The 24,610-nt window shown below is 41.7% G+C and overlaps 2 protein-coding genes across 2 annotated transcripts in view; both read left to right on the forward strand.

Moving 5' to 3' along the window:
* Window positions 1-24,610, forward strand: part of LOC113168127 (NACHT, LRR and PYD domains-containing protein 12-like) — a 260,345-nt gene that overhangs the window by 197,848 nt on the left and 37,887 nt on the right. Inside the window, exons 7-11 of the mRNA XM_026369133.2 lie at window positions 4,982-5,000; window positions 5,294-7,076; window positions 17,174-17,347; window positions 18,277-18,450; window positions 19,060-19,233. Coding sequence (XP_026224918.2) covers window positions 4,982-5,000; window positions 5,294-7,076; window positions 17,174-17,347; window positions 18,277-18,450; window positions 19,060-19,233 — 2,324 coding nt within the window. The remainder of the gene's footprint in view (window positions 1-4,981; window positions 5,001-5,293; window positions 7,077-17,173; window positions 17,348-18,276; window positions 18,451-19,059; window positions 19,234-24,610) is intronic.
* The window catches only part of LOC113168720 (NLR family CARD domain-containing protein 3-like), a 434,580-nt gene that overhangs the window by 57,289 nt on the left and 352,681 nt on the right, over window positions 1-24,610 (forward strand). The window lies entirely within an intron of this gene.

Here is a 24,610-nt window from a genome sequence, read left to right on the forward strand (position 1 = left end):
CACTTGTAAGTTGCTTTGGATAAAAGCGTCTGATAATGACTAAATGTAAATGTACATATACCTGCCATGCATGTTTACTGTTTGATTTCATGAAACACAGTTATCTCCAAACCTTCAGATTTGAGCTGTTCTTTAGTCAGATGTTTCATTTCAAAGCTGTCAGTAAATGCTGGTTGATCCTCATTGTTTCTGTTATATAGTCTCATGAGTACAGTTAGATGAGCACTGATTGCCTGTAAAAGATGAAAAGGTCTTTTGTTACAACATGACTTTGTCTTTTTAATGTACATAACAACAACATCAACCTGCTGTATAGAGCAATATTGTGATGTAAAGCTGTAATGTAATAACAGACCTGTAGGACCCACAATGTGGGTGCAAATACCCAATTACATAGTGTAATTAAAAAAAATAAACAAATTAAATTAAAGTCTGCTGAAATAAACTAAATAACCTCACCCCCAACTTCTCTTCCAACAGAGTCATTTATCGGGTCTGATGACTGACAGGATTACATAAGCATTTAAGGATTTCACTCTTCATTTATATCTGAAAAACAGACATTAAATAAGGTTAGAAATGCAACTAATAAAAATAAATTTAACATTACCACATTTACTAATTCACTGCCCCTCAGTCAAAATGCGCCTTGGTTCCTCAAACTGATACATTAATTTTCTTCTGTGACCTCTTCTGCTCGCTCTGCAGAGAGTGGGATTGTGGCCATTTTCTGTAATAGTCAATCATGACACATACATTCTGATTTCCTTTGTTTTGTTTTGTCCAACTTGTCAATTAGGTCCAATGAGCTTAAACAGTTGTGTTACCTGAAAAATAAGAAATGGGAAGAGTTCAAAAGAACCATGGTTTAGAGCAGGCGTATTCAACTAAAATTTAAAGAACTCAGATTATGCAATATCTTTGGAAGCAAAGGTCCAGAAGGTTATAATGTCTAACTATTTGCTGTGATATATTATCAAGTCGCCTGCATGTAATCAATACTTGACTGTCGAATCTAATTAATTCAGTACAATTCAAAAACCTTTTGACAAATTATTGTTAACATCAAACTCAGCATGTGGCTCCAGATCCTGGTGGACTGGTCATACTGGACTCTGAGACTAGAAACTTTCCGTGATCGCACTTCAGATTTTAGTGGGTATGTGTGTTCAAAACCTTTGTGTTTGGTCTCGTAATGCCGTTTGACATTGGCTCTTTTAATAAGAGCCACAGTTTCTGAACATATGAGACACATTGGTTTAGTTCAGTGGGTAATATGAACAGACAGGAGGTTTGCCATTCCTGATTAAAAACTCTATATTCAATGTCAACTTTTCTTTTGTTTGGACATTTTTATATTTATCTCTTCCTTATCTCCGTCTTACCGTCACTTTATCAATTTTCTCCTCTCTGTCGTCTGTATCTCTCTCCTCTCTGTCGTCTGTCTCTCTCTTCTCTCTGTCGTCTGTCTCTCTCCTCTCTGTCGTCTGTATCTCTCCTCTCTGTTGTCTGTATCTCTCCTCTCTGTCGTCTGTCTCTCTCTCCTCTCTGTCGTCTGTATCTCTCTCCTCTCTGTCGTCTGTATCTCTCCCTCTCTGTCGTCTGTATCTCTCCTCTCTGTCGTCTGTCTCTCTCTCCTCTCTGTTGTCTGTATCTCTCCTCTCTGTCGTCTGTCTCTCTCCTCTCTGTTGTCTGTATCTCTCTCCTCTCTGTTATCTGTATCTCTCCTCTCTGTCGTCTGTATCTCTCTCCTCTCTGTCGTCTGTATCTCTCTCCTCTCTGTCGTCTGTATCTCTCCTCTCTGTCGTCTGTATCTCTCTCCTCTCTGTCGTCTGTATCTCTCTCCTCTCTGTCGTCTGTATCTCTCTCCTCTCTGTCGTCTGTCTCTCTCCTCTCTGTCGTCTTTATCTCTCTCGTCTCTGTCGTCTGTCTCTCTCCTCTCTGTCGTCTGTATTTCTCTTCTCTCTGTCGTCTGTATCTCTCTCCTCTCTGTCGTCTGTATCTCTCTCCTCTCTGTCGTCTGTATCTCTCTCCTCTCTGTCGTCTGTATCTCTCTCCTCTCTGTCGTCTTTATCTCTCTCCTCTCTGTCGTCTCTCTCTCTCCTCTCTGTCGTCTGTCTCTCTCCTCTCTGTCGTCTGTATCTCTCTCCTCTCTGTCGTCTGTCTCTCTCTCCTCTCTGTCGTCTGTATCTCTCCTCTCTGTCGTCTGTATCTCTCCTCTCTGTCGTCTGTCTCTCTCCTCTCTGTCGTCTGTATCTCTCTCCTCTCTGTCGTCTGTATCTCTCTCCTCTCTGTCGTCTGTATCTCTCTCCTCTCTGTCGTCTGTATCTCTCCTCTCTGTTATCTGTATCTCTCCTCTCTGTCGTCTGTCTCTCTCCTCTCTGTCGTCTGTATCTCTCCTCTCTGTCTCTCTGTTATCACCGTCTTTCTTTATTAATTCCTTTCTAACCTCGAACTTTCTTTCATCTACTGATGAATGGCTAAATTCACCGCCTGTGATCCACAGAATCGATTGGCTAAGTTAAGTCACATGGGATGGCTTAACTCGCATTCAATTGGCCAATGCGTTCTCGTGTCCGCTAAATAAAAAAGGTAATAAGTGAAATAGCTGCGCCGATTAAAATTAAGGTGTCCCTCTAGATTTGGAGTCAAAATATTCAGTTTGGTCTGTGGCTCCGGGTCCGTATGGGACAGCTTCTGGGTCCAGATCCGGACCGCGGTCCGTCTGTTAGTGACCCCCTGTTTGGACTAAGAGGATGTCTGTAATGACCCTTGAGACAGGCGGGATCCTAAAGATAGACAAGATATGTGGGAAAGTTCTTGTCAAATAATATTTTCAATACATAATACATAATGCAAGGAACACTTAAATTATATATTTTGTGATTTAATTTGAGTTGAGAATGATATTCATTTAATTATATTGTAGATATCTTTAGTAGTGGGTGGATGTGTTTTATCAGTCCCTTTATTGTCTTAATTTAAAGCACAATCTGACACAATCTGTTAAAACAGTGTTGTTATAACAGTAGAATGATAAAAACACATGAAATAGTTATATAAGTTTATGATGTAAAGATTATATGTCAGAGAATGTGATATGAATTATTATTATTATCTCTTTTACATTAATGTTACTTAGAAAACGCCATTTATTTTTGAATATGGACATAAAAACATAAGAACTCTGTAAGAGATATAATGAGATGTCACAAAGTAAATAATGTATGTTCAGTTAGTTTAAATTATAAATATTCTTACCCATTTATCTGTATCTGTAGCATGAACTTGTTATTGTCGTGTCTTTTAGAAAACTTTTTTCACTTCGTCTTAATGGTGGTTAGAAGTGTGATAGTAGAAGTAGAGCAGCTGATGGCAGCTTCCTCTGCCTCTCACTGCTGTCTGACTGCATTCAGGTGACACTGATATGAAAGAGGAAAGAAGAGCCAATCAGTGGAGGAGCAGCTGATCTTTGTCCAGGAGAAATGATGGAAAGGAGGATTTCAGTTTTCACTGCACATCAATGATTTGTGTTTCCTCTCCACATGAAGGTAGAAAGTGTGTGTGAGCTGAAGTGGATGTGGATTCAGCAGCATGGATCAGTGTGAGGACAGAGAGGAGGGAGTCCCTCCCTCTAAAACCACTCTGTGTGGGGACCATGAGAGCCAGACCAAAGATCAGAGGTGAGATGACTGAGACCATCGGACTGATTCTGTCTCCAAGTCTCATCTAGAATTGAATATTTCATCAGGACATTTTTACTATTCTTCTGATTCTGTTTGTCATTTATGAAGGAAACTTTGACTGAATATGTGAGCGTCACCAAAGTTGTTTTTCTATCAGGTCCCATCAAAGACCAGAATCTCCTGGACCAGGACCTGAACCCAGCTATGTGTCCTTCAAGAGCGACCTGTCAAAGGAACCTCCTATTAATTTTAAACAGCAACCTTCATCAGACACAGAGTAAGTTGTTGTGAGTTTGAAATCAGTCTGAACAATATGATGTACACTTTCTCTGACGATAAATTGTTGTGTTCTTTGGATTTCTGGATATTTCTGATGTGAGTTAGTTGATTTCTGTTTGAACTGTTGATTTGAAGGAGAAGCTTTCTTCACTATTCTTCCAGCAAACACTCTGATCATGGATCAAATCTCTTCTTCACTTCCTGTTGGAAGACTTTAGTTGTAATGTTGTTGAAGTCAGTGTAGAGGACTGTTTGTCCCCAGTGTCAGTACCAGAGCTGACGTCTGAAGATTCATTTAGGATCCACCAACTAATGAATGAATGAAGTTGTTCAAATGTGAATTAGTCAAAGTGAATTGTGTGAGCAGCAGCACTCTGCCTCATACTCACACAGTTCAACATATTCAGACTGGGAGCTGCCCAGTACAACCAGCGTGATCCAAGCAGACTCTGTCTCTAGATGTCTTGAGCATTGTTCAGTGAGGGAGGCAGAGATATCTGTTGTTCAGAGCTGCTGAGACTAAACTAAAGTGACTGGTGACAGTAAAGCTTCACCACTACAGGGAGTCTCTGATTCACTGTTCACATCAAATCTCTCTTCATGGACCTTTACCTTGTGTGTGTCTCTGTGTGGACAGACATACTGTGAGCTCATTCTTGATGATTCCTCCACAGAGTGGACCAGGAGAGCTCAGAGGTTCCCAGTGGTCAGTCTGCCCAGCAGCATCCAACACAGCTCGACTCCATACTTCTGGTCTGTACATGTCCAACTACTACTTTTCCATCTGTTGTGTTCCCAATAATCTCCATGCTGCACTTTTTAGACCAGTGGATTGTCAGTCTGTCCAACATGGATCTGATGTTTGGCTCCATGATGTGAGTTGGATCGTGTCATTCATATAGTTTCTGTTCCAGCTGCTGGAGGAGAACATTGTCACTTTTGTGAAAAATGAGCTGAAGAAGATCCAGAAGGTTCTGAGTCCAGATTACCCACAATGCTTAGAGAGTCAGAGGGAGGATGAGGAGGTGTTGGATGGTGGGGATGAAGAGCAGAGGAGGAGCAGCAGAGAGGCATTTCTGAAGATCACACTGAACGTCCTGAGGAGAATGAAGCAGGAGGAGCTGGCTGACTGTCTGCAGAGCAGTAAGAGGATTTCTCTAAACATTTAACATCATGGACAAATGAGACATTTACTGAGAGCTGAAGATGTGGAGTGTTAATATGTTGAAATGTGAATCATTTAGGGTCATGAAACTGTCAAAGTATGTTGTCATTAGAAAGTATATTGATTATGTTTTTGTGGTTTCATTCAGGAACTTCAGCTGCAGTTTGTCAGAATGAATTTAAATCTAATCTGAAGAAGAAGTTCCAGTGTGTGTTTGAGGCGATTGCTAAAGCAGGAAACCCAACCCTTCTGAACCAGATCTACACAGAGCTCTACATCACAGAGGGAGGGACTGGAGAGGTCAATGATGAACATGAGGTCAGACAGATTGAAACAGCATCCAGGAAACCAGACAGACCAGAAACAACCATCAGACAAGAAGACATCTTTAAAGGCTCACCTGGAAGAGAGGAACCAATTAGAACAGTGATGACAAAGGGAGTGGCTGGCATTGGGAAAACAGTGTTAACACAGAAGTTCACTCTGGACTGGGCTGAAGACAAAGCCAACCAGGACATACAGTTCACATTTCCATTGACCTTCAGAGAGCTGAATGTGCTGAAAGAGAAAACGTTCAGCTTGGTGGAACTTGTTCATCACTTCTTTACTGAAACCAAAGAAGCAGGAATCTGCAGGTTTGAAGAGTTCCAGGTTGTGTTCATCTTGGACGGTCTGGATGAGTGTCGACTTCCTCTGGACTTCCACAACAATCAGATCCTGACTGATGTGACAGAGTCCACCTCAGTGGATGTGCTGCTGACAAACCTGATCAGGCGGAACCTGCTTCCCTCTGCTCACCTCTGGATAACCACACGACCTGCAGCAGCCAATCAGATCCCTCCTAAGTGTGTTGACATGGTGACAGAGGTCAGAGGGTTCACTGACCCACAGAAGGAGGAGTACTTCAGGAAGAGGTTCAGAGATGAGGAGCAGGCCAGAAGAATCATCTCCCACATCAAGACATCACGAAGCCTCCACATCATGTGTCACATCCCAGTCTTCTGCTGGATCACTGCTACAGTTCTGGAGGATGTGTTGAAAACCAGAGAGGGAGGAGAGCTGCCCAAGACCCTGACTGAGATGTACATCCACTTCCTGGTGGTTCAGTCCAAAGTGAAGAACATCAAGTATGATGGAGGAGCTGAGACAGATCCACACTGGAGTCCAGAGAGCAGGAAGATGATCAAGTCTCTGGGAAAACTGGCTTTTGAGCAGCTGCAGAAAGGAAACCTGATCTTCTATGAATCAGACCTGACAGAGTGTGGCATCGATATCAGAGCAGCCTCAGTGTACTCAGGAGTGTTCACACAGATCTTTAAAGAGGAGAGAGGACTGTACCAGGACAGGGTGTTCTGCTTCGTCCATCTGAGTGTTCAGGAGTTTCTGGCTGCTCTTCATGTCCATCTGACCTTCATCAACTCTGGAGTCAATCTGCTGTCTGAAGAACGGTCAACTTCTCTGTGGTCCAAACTGTTTATACCTGATCTAAAACTTCTCCACCAGAGTGCTGTGGACAAGGCCGTACAGAGTCCAAATGGACACCTGGACTTTTTTCTCCGCTTTCTCCTTGGTCTTTCACTGCAGACCAATCAGACTCTCCTACGAGGTCTGCAGACAAAGACAGGAAGTAGATCATTGACCAATCAGGAAACAGTTCGGTACATCAAGAATAAGATCAGAGAGACTCCCTCAGCAGAGAAAAGCATCAACCTGTTCCACTGTCTAAATGAACTGAATGATCATTCTTTAGTGGAGGAGATCCAACAGTACCTGGACTCAGGAAGTCTCTCCACAGAAAAACTGTCTCCTGATCAGTGGTCAGCTCTGGTCTTTATCCTACTGTCATCAGAAAACAATCTGGACGTGTTTGACCTGAAGAAATACTCAGCTTCAGAGGAGGTTCTTCTTAGGCTGCTGCCAGTCATCAAAGCTGCTAAAAGAGCTTTGTAAGTATGTGGATAGTTGAATGTCCATTAAAGTCCTGACCAGAATATTCACATCGTGAAGTGGAAACCTTGAAGTTTAAATAACTGGGAGACGATCAAACAGTTTCCCATCAGCAGTTTAGTTTTATGATACACATGTTTTCAATTTTCTAGTCTGATTTTATTTTATTTCTTTTACAGTCCACATTAGACGTGATTACTGTCAGGAAATGGAGCCACGAGACAAAAGTAATGCAAAGAAAAGGATTTATTATAACAAAATCTCAAAAGCAGACACAACGGAAAACTAACTAGAGGGAGGTATCAAAGAACACAGCAAGAAACTGGTCTAAACACAAAAAACTACCTGAAGCATGGTGGGGAACAAAGTAACAACCTAAACTAGAGATACAAAGGAACAACAGAAAATCACTGCACAGACGCAGGAAAAAACTCACACTGGCTGAGGTACAAAGTCCGTTATACAAGGACTGGTGAGTGAGGGAGAAAAGGTCTGAGAAACAGGGCTGGAAGAAATCACTAGAGGGCGAGGACAAGGTCCAGGGTATAACGTGGGCAGGGAAGCAAGGCTGGGAACAAGGCAGGAAAGTCATAGACAGAACTGACAATCTAGCAGAGAACTGAGGGCTGAAGGGAGCTTATAAAGGAGAGGGTGAATACAGGAGGAACTGATGAGTAATTAGTGCAGAGGGAATGGAAGAGTAAGTCAGTCCATGTATGTGTAGTAGATGGAAATTATAGAGTAACAGATGATGAAGTTTAGGACAGTATTGTTAAAGTTTGAGTAAGTTTGGAATTGAGAGAATAGTGTACAGGATGCAGAGTTTATTTGTGGAGTTTGTCTTCTTTTAAAATAGTTGAAATATGTTAAATATGTATTATAAACAGTGTTAATGTTCCAGACAGAAATGCAATTCCCTATGTATAAAATAGCAGTGTAGTCTGTGATAAAGCAGGGAATTAGCTGAATCGGCTGGGTGAGTTCACATTGTAATTAATTAGTTATACCTGAGTATCCAGTAGAGGGAGTATCGCCGCGGTAGCTTCATTCTGGATAAAGACGCCATAGAGTGAAGTCCGTGTGCGTCATCTTTCCTGATTTTCTCCCTTTTCAGGTATTTGAAACCTTTCTAAGTTTTGTGTATATGTCCAGTAAGTAAGTAAATGTTGATTTAAGTTTGTTTTATAACGTTAATAACTGTACGAATAACTGTGTGCATGACATAGTTTGTTTATGCAGTGATGGAAGTAGCTAGTAAGCTAGCAAGTGTGGCACAATGTACGTTCGGTAACAACGAGTGAAAATGCGCTGTGTTGTATGTATAATGTGTGATAAATGTAGGTGTAAAACGTTATGGATAGGCCATAAAGAATGTCTACATGTATAGTAAAGTAGAAGAAATTGAGTTTATTGCATATTCGGGTTAATGGAACTTATTACAAACGTAATGGAGATGTTAGCACCCAGGTGGTAGACGGTGTCAACAGGCATGGTTAGCTCAATGTGCGCCGTTAGCTCTACACGTGGTGGAATGTTGAAATGTAAATGTTGTATGTGTGTATTAAAACATATTTATGTTACGGTTACTATATGTATACTAACAGGGGTCAAGAAAAATGTTGTTTAAAAGTAATTTAGCAGCTAAATCTGACAGGATAAAGGGAAATTTAACAGGATGATGTAAATGTGAATTCACATGGTGTTCTGTGTGTTTCTTGTTTGGTTGTTGCTGTTTGAAAACATGATGAGAGTGAGTGGACTGATTATATGTACATTTTCTGTATAAGGGACAGAATTTGAGCAACTGAGACAGATGTATTCTGACGTATAATGTAATGTCAGTAGATATATTGTGTAAAATGCTTGCTTCCATGTTTGTTATGTTGTGTAAAATGATTCTGGATAAAGACGCCATAGAGTGAAGTCCGTGTGCGTCATCTTTCCTGATTTTCTCCCTTTTCAGGGTGTAACATTTGGAGGCACCGCTGGGATGAAATGTGATTAGGGACAGTTTCTAGACGGCAGACATTCCTCTCACTATTCATCCCGAACCCCTTTTGTCAACAGCAGCGCGTGGCGGCCTGGTAGCAGTGTACAGTGGTCTGTCCCTGGTTTTGCAGCGGTCCATTGAGAGTGTACAGCGGTGTGTCAGCAGTCCACAACGGTCCACTAGCAGCGTGCAGTAGACCAGGAGCAGCAGTGACAACCGGCATCAGCTTTCAGCGACCAAAGGCAGTTTGAGGTACAGCACTAGCACGTGGAAATTCAGCGAGAAACGGCGTGGCTTTCCACCTCGGGCTTGCAGACGGCTGGCTACAACAAGCAGAGATCAGTAGGTGCTTAAAGTGACAACAGCAGCTATTGAGGATTGTTCAGGAGCTTTCAGGATGGATTCAACAACACTTGAGGACTTCAAACTTGAGGTGATAGGAACATTGTACACATTAACAAGAGAAACTCTCATTGAAGTCTGTAATTTTCTGGACATTGAGTGTTTGATACAGATAGATTTAACTGGCAAGAGCCGTTCCTTCCTCATTTCAGTTATTGTAAAACATTTGAACAGGGATGAAGTGGAAGATTTAGAAGATGGGGGCATGGCCGAGCTGTTAATGTTAAGGGATAAAATCAGTGAATCACGTGAATCTATTGAGAATAGAGCATTAGATGAAGCAGGGCTTGGGGTAGCACAGAAACTGTCTGTTGTTCCTTCAGACCAAGAAAGGTTGATGAAAGAACTAGAAGCAATGAAGTTAGCATTGAAGTTATCTCTTCAAGAAAACCCTAGTGCAGCTCAGGAGTCAGTAAACACTAGTGGTAGCAGCACGAGACAAGCTGAAGTTCCAGCTCAGCAGCAGCCTCTGCAGACACGTTTCCCATTTCAGTGGAGCAGAGAATTCAAAATATCTGGTCAGATTGGTGAGCCAGGGCAAAAAGAGAAGCTTAGTTTTTCAAGTCTAGCCCACCAAATTGAACAAGGCATCAGTAAAGGCTTTCCTGAACCAGAGATAGTTGATGCTGTGATCAGGGCCATAGCACCAGGTCTACAACTCCGCAGTTACCTTGAGGGAAAGCCACATTTGACTTTACCCACCTTGAGGCGTATTCTCCGCTTCCACTATCAGGAAAAAGGTGCAACAGAGTTGTACAAACAGCTAACCTCAGAAGTACAGAGTAGCAAGGAAAGCCCACAGAATTTTGTGATTAGGGCTCTTGACTTGAGACAGAAAATTCTTTTTGCTTCACAGGAAGCTGACTCAGCCTTGAAATATGACCCTATCCTTGTGCAGAGCATGTTCCTCCATACCGTTCTCACAGGCTTGCAGAATGATAGCATCAGGAGCGACCTCCTCCCGTACTTACAACAGCAGACTTGTTGTGATGAACTGCTCCTTGAAAAGCTAAACATCGCATGTGCAAATGAGGCGGAGAGACAGAACAAACGGAGGCAAATGATGCAACAGCGGCCAGCTTTTGTGCACTCAGGTCAGGCGAGTGATGAATCAGCTGAAAAAAGAAAGAAAGACTCAAATAAAGACACTTCAAATAAGATAGAGCCAACTGTACTGAACGAACTGAGAGAGGTTCGCTCAGACATGGCTGTGCTAAAAACTCTTGCTGCTGAAGTTGCTCAAATAAAAGAGTCAATCCGACAATCCCCTCCAGTACCACCTCAACATCAACCCCCGCCAGTAGTTCAAGAGTACTTCCCTGCCCCTCAGTCCCAACAGCAACAATGGCAAAATCTTTGGCCTCCCCCAGGACCAGGAGTAAGGGGTGATGTGGCCCAGTACCAACAACGGTTCGCCAGACAACACTACCACTATCCTTCACACCGTGCACGGCAGCGAAGATGTTTCAGCTGTTATCAAAATAATGTTGAGTACTGTACCCACTGTTACAGATGTGGTAGTGGGGAGCATTTCCTTGCTGGGTGCAGAGTCGGTGTGTCAAAACCAGAGAATCATTTAAACGAGAGAGGGTTACCCCCACGGGACAGGGAGTAACCAGGAGCAATACGAAGTCCCAACAGAGGTGTCTGCATTGTGGTTTTATTCCAGTAGGCCGAAAGATTAAGGTGTGTTCATCTTGTAAGAGGGGTACTTACTGCACAAAAAGTTGTCAAGTGGCACATTGGGCTGAGCACAGAAAACAGTGTAAGCCAGATAACTGCAATAAAGTAAATAGTAGAGACACTGCAACAGGAAACAGCCAGCCTCGGCTCGTGGATTTAGTGGGAAAACGGTGTGTCATTGAGTGTTATATCCAAGGCAGTAAGACCCAGGCATTATGGGATACTGGTTCTCAAGTATCCATAGTGAGTGAAAACTGGAAAAAAAGACATTTGCCCCATGAAAAATTGAGAGATGTGTCAGACTTAGTTGATGGACCAGATGACTTGAAAATAACAGCTGCAAATGGACAGAGCATGCCATATATGGGCTGGATAGAGACTACCTTTAGGCTAGCTGCAGATTGTGCTGCTGCAGGGGAACTTATTGTTCCGATACTAGTTATGAAGGGCAGAAGCCTGTCTCAACCCATAATAGGCTATAATGTCATTGAACAGATAGTCAAAAGGGCTGTTGAAGACTCAGATGAGACAAACAAAGAACAGTTACATGCAATCCTCAGAGCTACCTTTCCCAGTTTAGATAACAACAGTGTTCCTGCTTTCATTGACCTCGTGAGTGTTGGAACATCATGCGAATATGTAGCACGCACTGCAAAAGAAAAAGTGAACATCCCAAAACACACCTCTGTTCAGATTGAATGTAAAGTGAACATCCAGTCACCAAAAAGAGACGTCACACTTCTCTTTGAGCCAGATGTAAACCCCCAATGGCCTGAAGGGCTTGAATTTTGTGAGACGCTGGTGACGCTGAGAGGTGGAGCCCCTCCTTACATGGTAGTTGATGTCCAAAACCCCACTGATCATGATATCACACTCTTTGGAAAGACTCTAGTGGGCACATTGAACCAAGTGCAAGCTGTGTACCCAGCTAGTGCCTTTGAGAAACACATTCCTCCTCCCACAGCGTCAGTGAATGATATTGAGGTAGGCAGTGAGGAACGTGATGATAGTGTGTGGGATCCACCTGTTGACTTAAACCATCTCAGCCAGCCAGAAAAGGTGGAGGTGCAGAAAATGCTGCGAGAAGAGAGTGCATCATTTTCAAAGTCCGACAATGATATTGGGAACATTCCAACCCTGAAACTGAGCATATCTCTGAAGGATATAGAGCCAGTAGCACGCACTTACCTCTCAGTGCCAAAGCCACTTTACAAAGAGATAAAAGACTATCTCCACAACCTCATTGCCCAGGGGTGGATACAAGCGTCTAAGTCACCCTACTCCGCGCCAGTTGTGTGTGTGAGAAAAAAAGATGGTAGTCTCCGCCTTTGTATAGACTACAGAGAACTGAATCGAAAAACACATCCTGATCGACAACCAATCCCACGAGTACAGGACATCCTTGACAGCCTTGGAGGCAATAGTTGGTTTTCGGTGTTGGACCAAGGCAAGGCCTACCATCAGGGTTTCATGGATGAAGCCAGCAGGCCCTTGACTGCATTTGTGACTCCATGGGGTCTCTTTGAATGGATCAGGATTCCATTTGGATTGATGAATGCCCCTGCAGCATTTCAGCGCTGCATGGAGGAATGTTTGGAGGATTTACGAGACAATATCTGTGTTCCTTACCTGGATGACACTTTGGTTTACAGCCAGTCTTTTGAAGATCATGTGGCTCACGTGAGGCGTGTACTCCAGCAGCTAAGAAAGTATGGGATAAAGCTGAAACCAAGCAAATGCCAGGTGTTTAAGCGCAAGGTTCGCTATCTTGGGAGGATTGTCTCAGCTGAAGGTAGCAAAATAGATCCAGCTGATACCCTAGCTGTGAAGGCATTAAAGGACAAGAGACCCAGTACGGTGGGGCAACTGAGAGCAGTAATGGGCTTATTGGGTTACTATAGGCAATACATAAAAGATTTCTCTCGGATCGCAGGACCACTTTACAATCTGTTGAAAGGGACAGCAGACAGTCACAAAGAAAAACAGACCAGGACAAATCCAAATGATGGACATCTGAAGAGGAGAGACAAGGGAGTGCCTTCACACACCCCAATTGTGTGGACTGAAGAACATCAGATCATACTTGAGAGGCTAATAGATTGTCTTGTTGAGCCTCCAGTGCTTGGGTTCCCAGACTTCTCACAGCCGTTCATATTGCACACAGATGCCTCCAATCAGGGGCTCGGGGCCGTACTGTACCAACAGCAAGAGGGAAAACTTCGTGTGATAGCCTACGGATCAAGAACACTGACTGCACCAGAACGAAATTACCATCTACACTCTGGTAAATTAGAATTTCTGGCGTTAAAGTGGGCAGTCACAGAGAAATTTAGGGATTATTTATACTATGCTCCCACATTCACTGTGTTTAGTGACAACAATCCCCTGACGTACATATTGTCCAGTGCCAAACTAAACGCCACCGGATTCAGGTGGGTGGCAGAACTTGCAGACTTTCACTTCACCATCCGATACCGCCCAGGCAGAGAGAACGTGGATGCAGACAGCTTGTCCAGAATGCCTGTGGACATAGAAGCCATGATGAGTCACTGCACAGAAGAGCTTTCATCTGACTGTGTGGCTGCAGCAACCCAAGCCTTTCAGACCCAAGACTCTTCACTTTGGGCGTGTGCAATGTTATCATCACCCTTGCAGTGTGACATTGAGAGTGAGAACGGACTAAGGCCTCTGTCTGCACCAGAGATCAGGCAAGCACAACGGAACGACCAACACATAAGCTCAGTGATACAACTCAAACTCACGAACACAAAACCATCTGAATCTAAGATGAAAACCCTCAGCAGTCAGAGTAGATGCCTTCTACGTTGGTGGGAGAAACTTTACATGAATGAGGATGGTATCCTCTTTCGAAAGGCAGGAAAATACAATCAGTTGGTATTACCCGAAAAGTATAAAGCTACAGTTTTGAAGGAGCTACACGATGAGATGGGCCACCAAGGCATTGATCGAACAACATCACTGATCAGAGAGAGATTCTTTTGGCCCTATATGCAAAAGGAAATAGAACACTATGTGGCTAGAACCTGCACATGCCTGAAACAAAAGATACCCTGCAGAGAGACAAGAGCCCCACTGGTTAATGTTGTAACCACGCAGCCCTTTGAGTTGGTGTCCATTGATTTCCTCCACCTGGACAAATGCCAAGGCGGATATGAATACATATTGGTCATTGTTGACCACTTCACCCGCTTCGCCCAGGCATATCCCACCACCTCAAAGTCTGCCAAAACTGTTGCAGATCGGATTTTTAATGACTATGCTTTAAAGTTTGGACTTCCAGCTCGAATCCACCATGATCAGGGAGGTGAGTTTGAGAATCAACTCTTTGCCCAACTGAAGAGGAACTGCGGTGTGTTAGGGTCAAGAACGACACCATACCACCCCCAAGGGAATGGGCAGGTGGAACGTTTTAACCGTACCCTCCTGCAGATGCTCAAGACACTCACTGAAAAAGAGAAAACAAATTGGAAAGGGTCGTTGAATAAACTCATTTATGCATATAACTGCACCAAGTCAGAAGTAACAGGGTTTTCACCTTTCTATCTACTGTTTGGAAGGTCGTCACGACTACCAATTGACCTCATGTTCGGCCTCATCTCTGGGAGCGGGAACGCTAACCAACAGGCATACATGGAGAGATGGAAACAGGAAATGCAACAAGCCTACGACATAGTACGAGAGAACACAAGCAAGGCAGCAGGAAGGAGTAAGCGGAATTACGCATGGGAAGGTGCGAAGTTCCATACTGCATCCAGGTGATCGTGTCCTCGTCAGGAATTTGTCACCCAGAGGTGGGACTGGGAAACTCCGCAACCACTGGGAAGATGATGTTCATGTTGTTGTTCGGCAGATGGGCGAAGGAGTCCCAATATATGAAGTGAAACCCGAGCACGGAAGAGGAAGATCAAGAGTGTTACATCGAAACCTGTTGTTACCGTGTGACCATCTGCCTTTGGAACTGAATCCCATGACAAAACCAAAGGAAAGGAAAACCACACCAATACTCCCCTCTAGGAGCCCAGATGGGGAGGAAGAGGATGAAGAGGATGAATATGGGTATTTCCTGGAACCTGTGATACATCCTCCCACAAGGTCAACCGATCCACCAGAGGCATTGAGAGATACCGTGCATGTCATCATACCAGAGGACCATGAGCTTGGGATGCAGGTAACAAATACAGGATCTGGATCTGAGGAAACAAATGAGCAGAGCAATCCTCACATGCAGAAAAATGCTGAGGTTGAAGATAATGACAACAGCCATTCTGAGGAACAGTTGGTTGAGGTAACTGAAGGAGGGGATGTGCCATACTCTCCACACTCAACCTCCAGTGAGACTGTCGATGAAGAGGAGCCAAGTTACCATAGGCCAAAAAGGGAAAGGAGAGCCCCTAAACTCTTTACATATGACCGATTAGGGACTCCGATGTGTTACAAAACAAGCAGTTCTTTTGTAACGCCCTGTCAGTACCACTCAATAGTAAGTCAAGACTATGGACCGGTAACTATGTGGGGAGAGCACATCCGGGGCTACCAACCAGTCTTCATGTATAGGTGTTAGAATGTAAATTGAGTCCCCTTTCAAGTAATTGGATGTCGGGACGACGATTTTGCAGGGGAGAGTGTAGTAGATGGAAATTATAGAGTAACAGATGATGAAGTTTAGGACAGTATTGTTAAAGTTTGAGTAAGTTTGGAATTGAGAGAATAGTGTACAGGATGCAGAGTTTATTTGTGGAGTTTGTCTTCTTTTAAAATAGTTGAAATATGTTAAATATGTATTATAAACAGTGTTAATGTTCCAGACAGAAATGCAATTCCTTATATAGAAAATAGCAGGGTAGTCTGTGATAAAGTAGGGAATTTGCTGAATCGGCTGGGTGAGTTCACATTGTAATTAATTAGTTATACCTGAGTATCCAGTAGAGGGAGTATCGCCGCGGTAGCTTCATTCTGGATAAAGACGCCATAGAGTGAAGTCCGTGTGCGTCATCTTTCCTGATTTTCTCCCTTTTCAGGTATTTGAAACTGTTCTAAGTTTTGTATATATCTCCAGTAAGTAAATAAATGTTGATTTAAGTTTGTTTTATAACGTTAATAACTGTTCGAATAACTGTGTGCATGACATAGTTTGTTTATGTAACGATGGAAGTAGCTAGTAAGCTAGCAAGTGTGGCACAATGTACGGTCGGTAATAACGAGTGAAAATGCGCTGTGTTGCATGTATAATGTGTGATAAATGTAAGGGTAAAACGTTATGGATAGGCCATAAAGAATGTATACATGTATAGTAAAGTAGAAGAAATTGAGTTTATTGCATATTCGGGTTAATGGAACTTATTACAAACGTAATGGAGGTATTAGCACCCAGGTGGTAGACGGTGTCAACGTGCATGGTTAGCTCAATGTGCGCCGTTAGCTCTACACGTGGTGGAATGTTGAAATGTAAATGTTGTATGTGTGTATTAAAACATATTTATGTTACGGTTACTATATGTATACTAACAGGGGTCAGCTAAATCTGACAGGATAAAGGGAAATTTAACAGGATGATGTAAATGTGAATTCACATGGTGTTCTGTGTGTTTCTTGTTTGGTTGTTGCTGTTTGAAAACATGATGAGAGTTAGTGGACTGATTATATGTACATTTTCTGTATAAGGGACAGAATTTGAGCAACTGAGACAGATGTATTCTGACGTATAATGTAATGTCAGTACATATATTGTGTAAAATGCTTGCTTCCATGTTTGTTATGTTGTGTAAAATGATTCTGGATAAAGACGCCATAGAGTGAAGTCCGTGTGCGTCATATGTCCTGATTTTCTCCCTTTTCAGGGTGTAACATATGTGCATAGCAGGAAGTGGCTGGGGAGCAGAGCAGCAGGAGTGGGACCAGGTGAAAGAGAGAGAGAAACAAAACTGGGCCAGCATCAAGCAGGAATTGTGACAATTATAGTTTGACACAAATGTTTTCATCTTATATATCACTGTTTTTCAGACTGAGTGGCTGTAACGTCTCAGAGAGAAGCTGTGAAGCTCTGTCCTCAGTTCTCAGCTCCCAGTCCTCTAGTCTGAGAGAACTGGACCTGAGTAACAACAACATGCAGGATTCAGGAGTGAAGCTTCTGTCTGCTGGACTGGAGAATCCACACTGGAAACTGGAAACTCTCAGGTCAGGTCAAGTTTCTGTTTTAAATAACTGGAGATATTTAAAATGTCCAAAACTGCTCCCAAGCAGATTAAACTTTGTAATGTCACAAGTTTAAAGTTGCAGAAGTTTCTCATCAGTTTTTTACAATATAGAAAATAACTTTACTTTCCTGTCTGATTTAATTTCACTGTTTTGTATCTTTTTAGTTCAGGGTCAACATTAAAGGTGATTACTGTCAGGGAATGGAGTCATAAGACACAAATAATCCAATGAAAAGAATTTATTATAACACAATCTCAAAAGACGAGAAATTGGAAACTAACTAGAGGGAGGTATCAAAAGAACACATCAGGAAAATGATCTAAACAAAAAAACAAAGTGACAACAAAAAACAACCTGAAGCACAGTGAGGAACAAAGTAACAACCTAAACTAGAGACATAAAGGAGCAACAGGAAATCACTGCACAGATGCAGGCAAAAACTCACACTGGCTGATGTACAAAGTCTGTTATCCCAGGGCTGGTGAGTGAGGGAGAAAAGGTCTGAGAAAAAGGGCTTGAAGGAAATAACTAGAGGGTGAGGTCCAGGGTCATGGACAGGGGAGCAAGGCAGGGAACAAGGCAGGGAAATGGCTGGAGAATCATAGTCAGAACTGAGGGGTGAAAGCAGCTTATAAAGGAGAGGGTGAATACAGGTGGAACTGATCAGTAATTAGTGCAGAGGGAATGGAAGAGTAAGTAGGTCCATGTATGGAAGAGTAAGTCGGTCCATGTATGGAAGAGTAAGTCAGTCCATGTATGGGCACAGCAGGAAGTGGCTGGGGAGCAGAGCAGCAGGAGTGGGACCAGGTGAAAGAGAGAGAGAAACAAACTGGACCAGCATCAGGCAGGAATTGAGACAATTACAGTTTGACAAAAATGTTGTCATCTTATCCATCACTGTTTTTCAGACTGAGTGGCTGTAACTTCTCAGAGAGAAGCTGTGAAGCTCTGTCCTCAGTTCTCAGCTCCCAGTCCTCTAGTCTGAGAGAACTGGACCTGAGTAACAACAACCTACAGGATTCAGGAGTGAAGCTTCTGTCTGCTGGACTGGAGAACCCACACTGTAAACTGGAAACTCTCAGGTCAGGGCTAAGTTTCTGTTTTAAATAACTGGAGATATTTAAAAAGTCCATAACTGCTCCCAAGCAGATAAAACTTTGTATTATCACAAGTTTTAAGTTGCAAAAGGTTCTCGTCAGTATTTTTACATTATATAAAGTAACTGTACTTTCCTGTCTGATTTTATTTCACTGTGTTGTATCTTTGGAGTTCAGGGTTAACATTAAAGTTGACTACTGTCTGGGAATGGAGTCACGAGACACAAGTAATGCAAAGAAAAGGATTTATTATAACACAATCTCAAAAGCAGAGAAAATGGGAAACTAACTAGAGGGAGGTATCAAAAGAACACAGTAAGAAACTGGTCTAAACACAAAAACGAAGTGACAACAAAAAACACTCTGAAGCACGGTGGGGAACAAAGTAACAACCTAAACTAGAGATAGAAAGGAACAGGAGTAAGAGTAAGTCAGTCCATTTATGGGCATAGCAGGAAGTGGCTGGGGAGCAGAGCAGCAGGAGTGGGACCAGGTGAAAGAGAGAGAGAAACAAACTGGACCAGCATCAGGCAGGAATTGAGACAATTACAGTTTGACACAAATGTTGTCATCTTATCCATCACTGTTTTCCAGACTGAGTGGCTGTAACCTCTCAGAGAGAAGCTGTGAAGCTCTGTCCTCAGTTCTCAGCTCCCAGTCCTCTAGTCTGAGAGAACTGGACCTGAGTAACAACAACCTTCAGAATTCAGGATTGAAGCTTCTGTCTGCTGGACTGGAGAATCCACACTGTAAACTGGAAACTCTCAGGTTATGAGTCATTAACTTAACTAGATCTTTATGCAGCAGTTTTCTAGACACAGAGATGTATTCTCCATGAGGATTTTTCCTTTTTTTTTTTGTTAATAGTGTTGTTAAAAATAAAGTGGCAAAATGTTATGTCACTGTTTATAGTTTTCTGATTTTGTACATAAATTAGTCATTATATGTGACCTAATGTTCCTCAAAGTTCCAAAAATAAACTACTACTATTTACTATTTATTTAGACTTTTTCTAATTATATAAAAGAAAAACATTAATGCTCTTCTATTTTTTTAATCAACAGACATAGAGCACATCAATTCTTTATTAATGATTAATCACTTAAAAATCTGAATCAATTTAAATCTATATTAACTGCTGATGTAGAAGTTGAGGACGTAAGATGTAACTGTCTTACAGTAAATGTCTTGTGTTCCTCTGTGGTACCTTGTTCCTCAATTAGCTGGTGCCTCTGTTTGCTTAGAAGAGTAAAACAAACGCACCTCTTTTCCATGAACAGAAAGAAAAGTGGTGTCACCATCAGTTTGTGTCTCACTGTGAAGTTGTGTTGATGAACGCTGCAGCAGAAAGTAGTTTTGTGCTGGAAACATTTCCTCTCAGCTGATGACAAATATTCACTGAAGCACTTTACATTCAGTAAAGAAAAGAGGGGAGCTCCTGTAATTCTGACTTCAGTGTCTCATTCTGACTTTGTGAACAAATCTCCTCATGATGAAATCAGGTGTTACATTAGATTCTTTAAACTGAGCAGGAAATTCAGCTTTACTGCCACTACCAGTGTTGCCAGATCTCAGGAGAGAAACCAGCAACCAGGTCTATGAGAGCAAGTACAAAAGAAGCGACTGGGCTCTAAAGGCCAAAAGAAAAAGCCCAACACAGGCAGCCTTATCCACCTTATAGGTAGAGTTTTTATCCACAGAATGACAATGAATGAATATCAGAGGATTGATTCAGGTCACAGTTGTGGAGTTGAGCCTCTTGGACTTTGCTCTCCAGTTTCCTGCTTCCTGTGGTGTCACATTAGTTTGTCTGGTGACAGAGTGAGACTGAAAGCAGGTATCTGACACCAAAACTGCTGTGAACTAGAGAATTGAAATCTTTCCTCCATGTCACCTCCCTGCTCCGTAGAATCCCAAGATAAGGACTCCAATTCCTTAGTTGTTTGCTGAATGTCCATCCCTACATACAAGCCTCCATTAGAACAGAACCAGAACACACTGTGTGTATGAGAGCCATGTAATGTCCATGTGTGCATGCTGAAAGAGAATGTGCTGCTCTGACCCCCCTCCTCCTTTCAGGGTGGAGCCTGGTGGAGTCCGATGGTTGAGACCAGGTCTGAGGAAGTGTAAGTGTGTTTTTAATGAGACTGATGAAAACAAAGCAGCAACATTCAACCATCTTCAAACTGCCACATCACTCATTCAAATCCCTGATGTCATGAGTCCTCATCAAACTGATGATAGATTAATAACTGCAGCTGGATTGTGTCTTGTTCTCTCCATCAGATTTCTATCACAGTGAACAGAAAACTACGACTGTCTGACAACAACAGGAAGGTGACACATGTGAAGGAGGATCAGTCATATCCTGATCATCCAGACAGATTTGACTGGTATCAGCTGCTGTGTAGTAATGGTCTGACTGGTCGCTGTTACTGGGAGGTCGAGTGGAGCAGGGGGGTTTCTATATCAGTGAGTTACAGAAGAATCAGAAGGAAAGGAGACAGTAAAGACTGTTTGTTTGGATGGAACGATCAGTCCTGGAGTCTGAGATGCTCTGATCCTGGTTCTGATGTCTTTCACAATAACAATGTAACATCCATCTCCTCTTCTGTCTCTCACAGAGTATCAGTGTATGTGGACTGTCCTGCTGGGACTCTGTCCTTCTACAGTGTCTCCTCTGACAAACTGATCCACCTCCACACCTTCAACACCACATTCACTGAACCTCTTTATCCTGGGCTTGGGTTTGAGTTCTGGTTTCCTGGTTCCTCAGTGTCTCTGTGTTCAGTGTAGGACTGAGAGTGTCGTCCTGTCAGAGAAACGTCGTCTCTGTTGAACAGATAGTTCAGTCTCTACATGTCTGTCTCTTTCACTCACACACACGTTTTCAGATTCATGGATTCAATCAGTTTCTTCTTGAACCAGTTCTAAATGATTCCTTGTAAACTTGTTCCTCTTCCAGTCCTTTAAAGATGAAGCTCCGATTATTCCAGGATCCAGATGTTGAGGACTTGTTCTGAAGTCTTGTTCTGTCTTTTCTCTCTTTCTCTTTTCGATCCACTGACATTATTAGACATCAGTGCTGCTGTTTATAGTGACGTCAGCACAAATGACCCAACAAGACCAAAGATTCAAGTCAAACACATCCATGAACTTTATGAAGGAAAGTTTCCTGACTTTTGTTCTCCAATCATCTTTATTTGGAGTTAAATGAGTCCAACTAAAGTCAGATCTCCTGAAATGGGGATGATTTGAAGTGACTTGACATTTTAGTGATACTGACCAGGAGTGGACTCAGTGTTGTTGTGGACTGTATGTGTAAGTGCTGCTGGTTCATCTGCAGCATCCACACACATCTGGAAACGCATCTGTGTGTCTGACTTGATCAAACAATGACTAGAAGCTGAAGTTGTACCTTTCAGAATAAAAGCATGTGTTAGTATCCTGCAGCAGGACATCAGTGTGTTCCTTCAGGCTGCTGTATTGAACCAACACACTGAGCTCAAATTGAGCTTTATTCACTTCAACTTTGTTCTTGGTTTATGTGATGGAAAGGGTTCAGTTGAACATTTGGAGCAAAATCCAAAGTGTCCAAGTGGAAGAAGAGTTTTTGTGTTGGTGTTAAAGAAGCTCTGAGAGTGAACCATCAGAAACATGAATGTGTGGTTGTTAGTAAGTAAAGTTCTAGATATCTACCTAACAGAACCTGTTCCATGGACTAACTGTAGTTTGATGATCTGACTTTAGTTTGGATTGTGCTCATGTGTTTCTATATTTCTATGAGATGAGTATCACTTCTGACAACACTGAAACTAGGAGCTGAATGTTTGAAAATCGATCTGAAATCTGTAAAATAAGATACAAACATTTGAAAATAAGATTTGAATATGTTGAAAAAATGTTTTCTTCTTTTCAGTGTTACAAATGTTTTTCTTCAAAGTTCTGAGATGTGTTTCACAAACCTACAACTGTGTCCTTTCAGAGTTTCAGCTCATCTTCTTGCAGTGTTTCAGATTTTCAGTTTCTTTCACAGGAAACAGTTCTGAAACTCTGAATAAGGTCAGGGAGCTCACTGAGGCTGGATCTTGATACTTTACTTTGTACTTGTTTGATTTGTGATTTCCAAGTGATTCTGTCATTTATTATCACCCCAAGAAATGTATCGTCCTAAACTCTTTCAATGTCAACTCCATCTATTTGTGTATGCAACTGTGAGTTTATATTGCAGTTTTCAATCATGATTTTTGTATTGTACAAGTTTTTCAAGTGCGTTTGTTTGTGTATTGTATTCAGCATTTGCAAATGTTAATGAGTGATAGTATCAAACAAAGTGGCTTTTTACATTTTATTATACATTATATTGTTACTTGTGTTAGACTAATTTTCTTTCTAGAAAAACATGGAGGGAGATCTGACCACAGGCTGAGCTGCACAACATTGGCAGGGATTCATCATCTGGCCCAAAACCAGTCGGTGTTTTTATCTAACCACCAACATGTTATCTATGAAAAAATAAATATACAATCATACACTGTGGACACTGGTAACATACACACATAAATACTATTTAAGATACTTTTTAATCTAAGCAGTAAACTGACAGCGAACAGTATGTGTGGTTAAAATACCCATACCCTTTAAAAGTACTCATGTACATACATGTTTTAAAATAACACCAACGACTTCCTGTGTCGGTATACAATAAAGATCTGATCAAACCGTCTTTGTGAATCTATTTATCATTTAGCTCATCATGGACATTTATGTATGTAGAAAGATAAACTTTAAAAAAGACGACTTTTATCAAAAACACACGATGTTGGTGAAATAAATGAAAAGTGAACACTAAAAAAAATCTATAAACACCAACCAAAAGATGTCATTTTACTTTCAGTTTAATAGTTAAACATAGTGTTTGATTTAGTCTAATTAAATTCATATACTTATACAGTATTAGAGTTCATCATCTACGCAGATGATGGTGTAATGTTCACAAACATCACAAGATCACATGACCATGTGCAGATGAGATGAACGTACAGAGTCTAAAGTAAAAGAAGCAGGAAAAGACAATTCTATACTAATATTTATTTATTTATTATTTTCATTGCTAAAATTGTAAAGGTTTTATTTGTATTTAATTATTTACTGTGCTGTCCTCACAACACGTGAACTTTGTGTATCTAGACAGCCAGCTAACAAAAAATACAAGACTCCATACAAGACTTGTTTTCTTGTTTTTACTGGAGTTGTAGTGAACTGAGGAGTACATTGATCTCTATTATATTTCTATTTTTATCTTGTAACTGAAAGAAACAGAAAGAAACTAAATGAACAAATAATACATAACGTTACACATTTAGTGTGTTACACTCAGTAGCTTGACTTGAATAAAGCTAATTCCTACAACATGCACACGTTATTTATCATGTTACAGGAAACAATTCTAACATTCTTCTAATGTCAATAAACATGTTCATACTTACAAAGACAAATATTTAACAAGGTACAAACGTATAGAGCACATTCAGCATGTACATGAACTACTACTGTACAGATGGAGAACTACATCAAAGATGTACTATTGAACAGAGTGGAAAGAGCGCTCACTCTGTAACTAACTATCTTCACAAAGATCAACTGAAATACACAACTCTCACTCTGACAAGTTTTTAGAACAAATACTTTTAGCTGCCTTTGTCATGAATTTACTCTTATTCATTTATCACTTAATAACTAAACATTTAACTTATTCATGTTTTGACATTTACAGTATATTTCTGTACTCTTAGCTGAAGTAGTGATGTTGATTTATGTTTATTATTAAGGTTGTAGAATAATCTAGCCACAGGGGTTGCAAGCCAGTGATTTCTGTGCCGGTCCCAAGCCCGGATAAATAGAGAGGGTTGCGTCAGGAAGGGCATCCGGCGTAAAAACTGCCAAAATAACCATGCGAGTCATCCACAAGACTTTCATACCAGATCGGTCGAGGCCCGGGTTAACAACGACCGCCACCGATGCTGTTAACCTACAGGGTGCCGGTGGAAATTTGACTACTGTTGGTCGAAGAAAGAGGGGAGGCAGAAGGGTTCGTGGTCAGAGAGAGAAGGGAAAAGGCAGGAGCATAGGTTTGAGAATAGGG

Source organism: Anabas testudineus, chromosome 18 (assembly GCF_900324465.2).
Source record: "Anabas testudineus chromosome 18, fAnaTes1.2, whole genome shotgun sequence".
NCBI lineage: Eukaryota > Metazoa > Chordata > Actinopteri > Anabantiformes > Anabantidae > Anabas > Anabas testudineus.